At 45.0% G+C, this 10,619-nt stretch overlaps 1 protein-coding gene across 5 annotated transcripts in view; it reads left to right on the top strand.

Annotated features, from left to right (window-relative positions):
• The first annotated feature begins 3,327 nt into the window (after nucleotides 1-3,327).
• The window catches only part of RPS6KC1 (ribosomal protein S6 kinase C1), a 91,805-nt gene continuing 84,513 nt past the window's right edge, over nucleotides 3,328-10,619 (top strand). For 2 of the 5 annotated variants that reach the window (XM_083831189.1, XM_083831187.1), the window contains exons 1-2: nucleotides 3,328-3,537; nucleotides 10,190-10,225. In XM_083831189.1, the coding sequence (XP_083687315.1) occupies nucleotides 3,433-3,537; nucleotides 10,190-10,225 (141 nt within the window). In that variant the 5' untranslated portion in view covers nucleotides 3,328-3,432. The remainder of the gene's footprint in view (nucleotides 3,538-10,189; nucleotides 10,226-10,619) is intronic. The other 3 variants (XM_083831191.1, XM_083831190.1, XM_083831188.1) reach the window with 3 other exon arrangements.

Below are 10,619 nucleotides of genomic sequence, written 5' to 3'. Positions count from 1 at the left end.
TAAGTCTTAATAAACCAGTAACACTTAATTACAGATTGTTTACTCTTCTCTACTTATTGTTTTGTGTATCTAGGTCAGCCATCCTATGTTAAGAGTTATTCTTCAAAATAGGTATCTCCAAGTTCTCTGATTTGTAACTAGAAGCCAAGTTTTTCATGAGTCATTTGAGCTTTTGAAACGTCCTAGTGAATGGAGGCTACTGACTCACTGAGGGATGTTTTGATTGATTATGCTGAACATGAGAACAGCCTTGGTGGTTCAGCTCAGTGGTCCGCAGAGCTCAGTTTCCTGCTTTCTAAAGGTGGATAGCAGCAGATGCCTAAAGATGTGCAGAGACCGGGCAAATTTCAGCTGAATACTCCTGCATCTAGTTGTTTTGAGCTTAGCAGATTTCCTAAGACTGATGTGTTTGTCATTTAAGTATCTCTCAGTGACTCTCTCCCCCAAGTACTCGAACTTGGAAACTTTTTGCATCGACAACACCCTTTGACAAGTTCTGCAATTCTAGCCCTCATTATGTGACAAATGATTTTTTGTTATTTTTTAACCTCATTACTACTAGCTTCACTGGCCTTTAAAGAGACACTGAACAGTCCATTCCCATCCATCTTCTCCAAGCCAAACATGATTTCATGGACCACTATAATATCCCCTCATGTTATTTCTTCTTCCATGCCAGAAATTTCCAAACTACTGCATTGTTCCAAATGAAGAGGCTATTCTGTAGATCTGATCATATTTACTGTCCTTCTCCTGAGGTTTTCCAGTTCTAATATATGTATATTCTCTGGTAGATAAAGGAGATGGAAACTGTACAAAATATGTAAAGCTTGTTTCAGACATGGAGTTAAACAGCTGCAACATACACTTGTCTTCTCAACTCCTAGTGGTTCTTCTCCATATCTCCTCCCACCAAATTGCTAACTTTTGAATTTTGAGTTAGCTATTAAAATTTAAATGAGGTCTATTGTATCATTCATTAGGGATTAATCAATGATGACTTCTATTCCACTGATTTCTGCATGTAGCATTAAAACTTCAAAGCTACCACATCTTATGAGATATTATAAGCAAGTGCTGCTTCATAAGCAAGTTTATACTGGAATTGGTTGTCTAATCATGTAGTATTAAGTATTGCACTGGAAGGTTGTATGAACTGCATGTACCAAATACATGCATAGTATATCATGTTGGAAATTGTTTCCACGTTTCCTTGTGCAAGCCTATTTTCAACCAGCTTTGGTTTTTGGATGTGGTGCCACCACAAATGTGATCTGAGTAGCCACAAGTTTCCTACAGCTAAAATTAGAGAAGATGAGAGTCATAAAGTATCCTCTGACATCATTCTAATCCCTTCATTTCAGATTTAAAGAAAACTCAGAGTATTTCCATTACTTGTACGTTAAAATTACTCCAAACAGATAATCTCTTTTTGGAATGTCTCTTTCAATGAAACTTCAATTTCACTGAAAGGACTGTGTTTCACTGTAAGAATTTATGTTTCCTCTCTTCCCCATTCCTTAAGAAAATGTTCCCTGTGCAAAGTAGACAAAACCAAGCAATTCTCAGAGATAAAAACAATAAAGAATCTTTCTAGTAACTTGATAGCTGGGAATGCCAAAGTAATCCAAAGAAAATCAAGAGACAGGATGTTGTAAAACTCACATTTGTTTTGTTTCTGCCCTATGAGTTGTTAGGAACAGTCATTGTATTCTCCCACAGAAAAAATGACCTTCCTCTGGGGTTGCGCTTTTCAAAGATGAAGCTGTATGTGGATACTAGAACACTTCTATTTGGAGACGGACCTGAATTTGCTAGGCTTTTCGGGGTTTCACATGGGAAACCACTGTCAAATGATCTGTTTTTTCTCTCAGACCAGTCCAAGGAGAGGAACTGCTGGTCCACTCGTGCCTGTTTCTCTGACTCTGTGCGTTTGCAGGACCTACTTGCCTCTGGTACTCAGGTTGGAATTCCCATTGTAATAAGAATGAAGTTAGGGCAATGTCCAAATTAAGAGTAAGAGTACTCTTGTAATTGCTAGTAATAAGGATGAGGTGAAACTATGTAAGTACTTCCAAACAGTGAAATGCTGAAACTGCTCACTCAAAGGTGAGCTTCCAGAATGGTGCTTCCAGATCTGCAGAGGTGAATCTGATCTGGAACTCAGGATTAATATGAAGGAAACACCTTCATATTAATCCTTTCAAAGGAAACACCTGCTTACTATTAGTTTCATGACAAGAGTCTCTAATATTTTACAAAGAAATCCAATTAAATACTTCTCTTTATGTCAAAGGCCTGCATGAGATCAGAGATATTAATAACCTGTTAATAGAGCTATTAATAACCTGTTAATGAGTAGCTGATTTTTTTAATAGCAGACTATTAAATGAATGAAAATACTGTGATAAAAACAAATCTTAACAGTTCAAATAACCTCAGTTGCGATCTATATTTGTACAGATCTACACTGGTACAGATGCCACTGCAGCCAAGTAGCTGAAGGTTCAATCCATGGAAGGAGAACATCTCACAGCACGAATTGCTCTTTTGGATTGCGGCAATATGCCTCTCTCCCTGAAGAGTTATATGAGACCTCTATGTGCACAAGAGCCCTGCTACAAAGAGAAGTCCAAGTACTGTTTAGAAATCTGGAGAAGAGAGGAAACATAAAGCAATGTGATTTAGAATCACAGACTCATAAAGGTTGGAAAAGCCCTCCAAGATCATCTGGTCCAACCATCCCCCTACCACCAGCATCTCCCCCTAAACCATGTCCCTAAGCACCACGTCCAACCTCTCCTTGAACACCCCCAGGGACGGTGACTCCACCACCTCCCTGGGCAACCCCTTCCAACGCCTGACTGCTCTTTCTGAGAAGAAATGTCTCCTCATTTCCAACCTGAACCTCCCCTGGCGCAACTTGAGGCCATTCCCTCTACTCCTATCACTGGTTACCTGTGAGAAGAGGCCGACCCCCAGCTCCCCACACCTTCCTTTCAGGCAGCTGCAGAGTGCAATGAGGTCTCCCCTGAGCCTCCTCTTCTCCAGACCAAACACCCCCAGCTCCCTCAGCCGCTCCTCACAGGACTTGTGTCCCAGGCCCTTCACCAGATTCGGGGCAGCACATGTGAACCCCCAAAGCCACCCGCGGAAGCGGCACACCCCATCCCGGGCTCCCCATGCTGCGAATCCGCCGCAGCCCTGCCCAGAGGCACCCCCGCGGGGCCGGCCCTTATGGTCGGCCACCGCACGCAGCCCCCGGCAGCCCCCTGGCGATGCCGCGGGGCCGGGGCCGGGCGGAGCTCCCCGCGGCGGCGGCGGGGCGGGCCCGGCCGGGCCGGGGCGTGTCGGGGCGTTCCTGGGCGCCGCTTCCGTCGCTGTCGGGGCCCGGCTCTGCCCGGCCCGGCCCGGCCCGGCTCTGCGGGCAGCATGCTGAGCCCGCGGGAGCGCGGCGGGGACCTGGCCCGCTTCTACACGGTGACCGAGCCGCGGCGGCACCCCCGCGGGCACACCGTCTACAAGGTCACGGCGCGGGTGAGTCAGCCCCGGCCCGGCCCCGGTCCCGGTCCCCTCCGCTCCGTGCCGGCCGCCGCTGCCCTTCCCCTCGTCCTCCTCCGGCCCCGGGGTCCTGCTTCCCCTCCTTCCCGTGCTGCCTCTTCCTTGGGCGTTCCTTCTTCTTCTTCTTCTTCTTTTTTTTTTTTTTTTTTTAATTATTAAATCTGCGGTTGCGTGCGGATTGGAGCGCTTGGCAGGGCTGCTGGCAGGTCCCTGCGGGCCTCGGGCTGGGCAAGGTGTGGTGGAAAATCCCCCTCGGGGGGAGGCAGGAGGGAGCGACATGGGAGGCTTCGCTTAGCTGGGCTTCATCAGCCTCTGCCAGCGGCCTCACATGGCTTGTCGTCCCCCCAAACACGCCTTGGAGTTCATTTCCTTTCCTGTTAATTGCAGGGCGCGCATGGATAGCTTAAAAAGAAGCGACTCTTTCCTTCTTTCTTTCTTTCTTTTTTTTTTTTTTTCCTTCTTCTCCCCAAGACCTCCTTGGAGAGGTGGCAGCCGAATGGCTCTGCCTCGCTGTCAGCTCCCGAGGAGAAATCAGCGAGCAGCGGATGTGCACCCAGCGCGCCCACACTGGGCACAGCTGTTTGACCTGAGGGATATTGGGACAGCCCCGTCTGCAGGGCTGCGGGTGCCTGGTCTCTGGTCTTCGGCCCCGTTTGGGTAGAAGAGGGACCGGGGGAATGAGAGAGGCCTTGTGGGAGAAGAAGGAAAGCTGAAGCAAATAACCGGATTTTGGGAGAGCTGGCTTGGTGCTCGTTCTGCCAAAGGCTCTTTCTGTTCCTTTGGGGAAGCTTCTTGCCTTCTTTTCTCCTCCATTTCCCTACTTAAGCCAGAAAGGGAGGGGGAGTAAGTGAATAGTCTGAGATAGCTGCAAGAGAAGTGGGAGTTCAGGTCGCAGATTTGGTGGGATGTACTGAGAGCATCAGAAAGGCTTTATTTGAATGACCTGTGATCCCAAAGTTACTGCAGCTGCAGATGTTCTGCCTACGAGATCAGCATATTCATATGCATTCCTTCCCTTAACTCAATTTTTCAATTTGAAATCAAAAATCAATTTGTTTTTACTTTTTTTTTTTTATTATTCCTGAACGTTTACAAGCCCACCAAACACAAATATGTCACATGTTTCAAATATTCTTTTTAGTCAAATGAGATGTAGTTTTTGTTAAGAGCCAGAAAAAGGTTGTTTTGCGCTGGGAGATTTTAATCTAAAAGGGAGAGATCAGACTGTTCAGCCCTTGCGGTTAGGGATGATGCAGTAGAGAGCCTCTCGATGAGGATTAAGGGGGTGGATAGCAAAGCAGATGTCGTGGGTGTCTGCTATCAACTGCCCACTCCGGATGATAGCATGGATGAGCTGTTCTATAGGCAATTAGGGGAAATCTCGGGATCGGTTACCTTGTCCTTATGGGAGATTTCAACTTCCCAGACACAAATTGGGGATATCGTACTGCTGTGACATGCAAGTCTGGGGAATTCCTAAAGCATGTTGACAGCAATGTCCTGTCACAACTACTGAGCAAGCCAACTAGGAAAGGTGCCCTCTTAGATCTGTTTTTTGAGAATAGGGAAGGCCTTGTGGGAGAGGTGACGTTAGGGAGCTCTTTTGACCATGCTGTTCGTGAAATCGTTGAGTTCAAAATTTTTGGTGTAATAAGAAAAAAAGGTCAGCAGATTTGCCACCCTGGATTTTAAGAGAGCAAACTTTAAGGTATTCAGCGAGCTAGCAGTGTTCCCAGGGAATCGGCTTGAGAGGGTTTAGGGGTCCATGAGAGCTCCTTGCTTTTCAAGAACCACCTTCTACAATCCCATTGTGCCACAGGCCAAGCGAGTGGGACAGAAGATCGGCTTGGCTGAACAGGAAACTAGGACAGAAAAAGAAAATAGATAATCTCTGGAAGCAAGGTCTGGCTTCACAGGGAGAGTACAGAGCTGCAGTTCACATCTGTAGGCAGAAAGCAAGAAAAGCTGGTAGTGGCCGCTGTAGTGTCAGACAACAAAGAAGGCCTTTTTGTATATGTCAACAGCAAGAGGAGGCCAAAGGAAAACATTGGACTGATACTTGGCGAAGATGGTCACCTAGCAAATAGGAGTGAGGAAAAGGTGGAGGCATTTAATGCCTTTTTTGCCTCAGTTTTTAATATTAATAATAGATCTTGGATTGCCTGGCCCTCAGCATTGGCAATCCATGGCTTGGGTTGCGATGACTTTCCATTTGTGGTCACAGAAATTGTAAGGGGCCAGTTGTATGAATGTTCATAAATCCTTGGGGCTGACAGGATTCACCCCCAGAGAACCGCAGGAGTTGGTGAACGTTACAGCTGGAGCCCCCTCCACAATTTACCAAAGGTCGGGGCAGCCTGGGGAGGTCCCTGCTGACTGGCAGCAGCCAGCACTACACCCGTCTGCAAACCGGGCATGAGAGAAGGCCCAGGAAACCACAGAGCTGCCAGTCGAACTGACAGAGAGAAACGTGTTCAGACTTGGCTGGGCGATGAACTGGCTTGTCGGTAGAGCTCCGAGGGTTGTAGTGGCTGTGTCTGTGTCTGGCAGGGAGGTGCTGGGCTCAGCTCCTGGGAACTGATGGCAGGATGCACAGGAACGGCACGGAGCTGGGCTGGGGCGGGTCAGACTGGGCATGAGGAAACATTTATTTACCCTCAGGGTGGTCAGACGCTGGGACAGGCTTTCTAGAGAGGTGGTTGATGCCCCACGTCTGTCAGTGTTCAAGAGGCAGTGGGGTAATGCCCTCAGTAACATGCTTCAACTTTTGGGCAGCCCTGAGGTGGCCAGGTACTTGGACTTGATGGTCTTTGAAGGTCCCTTCCAACTGAACTGCTTTAATTCCAATATTAAAAAGGTTTTCCTGAGGTAAAGACAAGAGAAACAGTGCCTTCAGGTGCTTCTGCAGCAGGTCGCGTTGGGCTGAGTGTGTGTTTTGTTTCTTTTTTAATGTTGGTTTCTGTCAGTGCAATAGGGAGTAATAGGAATGAGCCGAGACTTCTGCTTATTTTACTCTAATGGCCTTGTTCTTATTGGCCGAAGACAGTTAAGATGCTCTGTGATATTTTGGTATCTGTAGATCTGTTCAGGAGCAAGTTGTGGCACGCAACATGTGGCCGCGTGTACCGTACCAGGCCGCGCAGTTCAGAACTGGGGAGTGTGCTGACTGTGAGGGGTGTCCTACAGAGCAAGGGGCTGATGGGTTTGTGAGCGGTCCAAATTAAACCAAGTTAACCAGAAATCATTAGTTCTTCAGTGTGTTTGGATGTCCTCAAAGTGCAAAAATCTCTCTTTTATGCGGCAGAGCATGCGTTGGGTTCACAAATGTAGAAGTATAAATAGCTTTCGTCTCAGTAGGGCTCTCTCTGGTAATCCGTTATGTAGTACTTGAAGTGAGGATTTGGAGTGTTAGAAACCGAACGGAATGATTCACAAATAATTCAATGAACATATCTGCTGCCCTCCCCTTTCCTCCCCTCCTGTTCCTCCCTCCTGTTCCTGCCGCGATCTGGCTCCACGGTCGGTATCACAGCACTACAGCTGCGTTGGCTGAACTGATGCGCAGCGACTTTGGGGGATCGCCAGGAAAAAAAGTGAGGTGGATCTTCCCCTTGCACTGAATACCCTTCGGACGGAGGCCTAGGGTACTCAGCATGTGTTAGTGGAGATTTCTGGTCCTTTCAGGGGCATGCAATTGGATACTTTGTGAAACTGCATTAAGTTAAAGGAGCTTTCTGTTCCAATGTTAGGATGGGTTAATTATGAAAGAGAAAACCACTTGTTTAGTGTATCCTAAGTGACGGGCACAGTCACCAATGCTACGGGGACAGAGAGGTTCCTTAGGGATCCTTGGCAGAAGGAGGATGCTACTAAGTTGTAATTATAATTGTGAGCTTTATTATTTCACAGGGTTTTATGACCAGCGTAGGTTAAGGTTCCTTGATGTTTGTTCTAATCACGCAGGACCTTCAAGGCTGGTGAGGAGCAGGAAAGGGGGACTGATACATGACCGGCTTCCCTACAGATAATGGCCGTTTACTTTACAAAATGGCACTGGTTATGCTAACCATGTTATCCTGCGTTAGGAGCAGGGGATACTGGTCACGGCTACCCGTGCAGTCCCTTCTGAGTGCTAAGGTCTATCCTTATTGCAGATTTTTCTAAAAGCTTTTTGTTTAGGAGTCTACTTTAATAAAATAAAAAAAAAGTCAATATGTTCTGTGGTTTTTGCAAGGCATGTATTCTGCAGAAACTGACTGTGCATGAGTATTTACAGAGAATATGTATTTTATTTACTTGTAAGCAGTGAAATACTTTGAGTGCAGACAAGATTAAATGAAAATTGGCCTTTTTATACCCATTCCCAAAGGCTAAAAAACAGAAAGAGAAATCAGCAAGTCCTGATGCCAAGAGTATTGTTTGAATGATATCTGAGAATGTAGACTACTAATAGAAGTTCAGATAATTTGGAGGATTACAATTATTAATGATAATTAAAATTCTAATGAGTTACATTTGGCTATCTGCAGGAATAGGATAATCTGAAATACTTTGCTCAGTGGTGGGGTATGAGATCCTTGTAGGATCTCTGTTTTCACATCATAATGCAGTAGTTATGCATTGCTCAGCTCATTGGTAGGTATCCTAATGATATTTTTTAAATAGATGAAAGTTGCTTGCAGTAGAGATTTGCAGGAGCTGATTGCATTGATCCTTTTGGGAGGACTGAAAAAATACACTGAAAATCTGGGGCATAGTAAGATGTTTGCCAAGTCTTTAGGTTGGTTATAGGTTGGATTGAAGGGGAAGACCTCTTCTGGGGTTGACCTTCAGAAAAGGATATGAAGAACAAAGTAGGACAACACATAAATTATTACATACTGACTTAAAGTTGGCATGGCTGGTAGATATAGAAGGCAATGTAACATTAGAACAAGTGTGAAACAGGGCCTCTGGGTTTTATTCCAGATTCTTACTAACTGGCTGGGTAATTACTCATCTCTCTGGGTCTCCTTCTGCCCATCTGGTAACTTACCTAGCTGCCAGAACTGTTGTAAGGCTTTAACTAAAGGTGAACTGCAAAACAAAACAGTTGGTGTGTGCCCTTTGGTGTTCTTTTGTGATGTGTAGCCATGCCTGTGCTATCTTCTTTCTCCAGCTCTACAGGTTTGTTACATCGAATACACCAGCTATTGGAAAAGAAGGGTCAAAATATTTCACAAAGTGTACACGTGAACTGTCTGGTAGTGAGTGAGGGAGCAACAGCCCCAAGGTTAACATTCGGTAAAGTTGCCAAATGTGAGGTTACTCAGATTTCCTCAGTGAGGAAAAGTTGAGGGAGGTTTTGACATTGTAGGCCGTGTTATAAGAAGAGGTCTTACTGTGCAATGTGGGGGAAAAAATTAGAATTGTGAAGGAAAAAGCCTTAGGTCTTTTGGGACCTTCTCTTTTCTGTCTTGTTTCCTCTGAAATGTGTGAAAGCTTACAATGGTCTGTGTAGTAAGGTGGTCTTATGCAATCTGGGAGGCTTCAGCAAGGGGGTTCTTGAAAAATGGAAGTTGGGGAGTGAACAGTATGTTGTTGTCACTTAGCAAGGAGTAGGTGTACGTTCATTGACTTCCCTCTTGGACCAAGAGCTTGAGTGATGCTTGCAGTCCAGTGGGTTGGGATTTTAGCCTGTGGGGTGTGAGTCGTGCAAACTCCTTGCACTTGCCTATCTGTGTCACCCCTTCACAATACTAATCATTTTGTGGGGTGCGAGTGTGTGGATAGTCTTAGTTCGGACTGAGAGTGCCCTATTTAGCTAACAGTAGCCTAATTATTTTGTTGAACAGCTTTGGTAGAATGATAGTGAAGGATGTACTGACTTACACAAGATAATTGCAGTTATGAATTAAAGATGCCTGGTTGTGATTGATTGTGCGGATATGCTCTTATTGCTGTTTATAAACCCAATACAGAACTTGGATTACAAAGGCTTTTGCGATCGATATTTATTTAAAGAAAAAAAAATCCAGACAAAATACATTTTTTTTTTTTTACGGTGTGTAGCCAAGCCTTGTTTTCGCTGCAGTTTTCCTCCAGACAAAGTCATTTATAATTAATTAGGCAAAGAGTGTTTAAGTAGAAACAAACACACAAGGACAGAGTCCGTCGCGTGCGCACATTGATGGCTGTAAGTAAAGTGAAAATCCTGTCTTAATAAATTCAAAGCCTTACACCTCACGACAAGGCTGTGCATAATGTGTATTAAGCCAGGAATAGCCTTGATTAATTCTGCTTATTGGGAGTAATGTGACCCCAATATGAATTAACAGGAAAAGACTGGGAAGATGATGGGGGTGTGTGCTGTGTGGCTTTGTTCTGTGGGATGCCTTCTGTGCCATTTTGCCTAGCACGTGCATCTGTATTTCTGGTAACAGCAACTGTCTGTGCTGCTGAAACTCCTTACCCTGTTGTATTTGGATATTAAACTTCTCTGAAACTAAATGAAAACACTTCTGCATGCAAGGAGGAATATGCAACTGTTTGCCTTCTTCCAGATTTTTCTCCTCAGCAACAAATCATTGCGTGAATCAGTTTGGAATAGTAAATCCAAGCACTGAACGGTTTTTGTTTTGCCTTTCAGATTGTTTCAAGAAAAAATCCAGAGGATGTCCAGGAGGTAACAGTTTAAACTTGTGCAAATGTCTGTTTGTGTATTGCATTATGCCTTTTGAAGTATCTTTGATGCAACTTAGCAATTTCTGTGTATTTTGTCATCCTAATTGAGCATACTTTTTTTTTTTTGTATGTTTCCATCTGTCTTTTGCTTTCATAGTCGAAAACAGTAGTGAGTGTAACATGTTGCAATTCTGCCCTTGGTGATGAATCCAGACTTGAAACAAAGTCTTAGGGAGTAAAGTGTCTTTTGATGACAAAATGGCTTTGAAAACTTCGCAAGCTCTTTTCTCAGGGCTGGAATTGGCAAATTGATGGCTACTTAACTCCTACCAGTATAATTAGAGATCAGTCCGCAATCCAAGTCTTAGGTCTCAGCTGTAGGTGTTATTCTCCTC

The sequence above is a fragment of the Anser anser genome, assembly GCF_964211835.1.
Source record: "Anser anser genome assembly, chromosome: 3".
NCBI classification, from domain to species: Eukaryota; Metazoa; Chordata; class Aves; order Anseriformes; family Anatidae; genus Anser; species Anser anser.
This window is presented reverse-complemented; position numbering and strand designations above follow the sequence as displayed.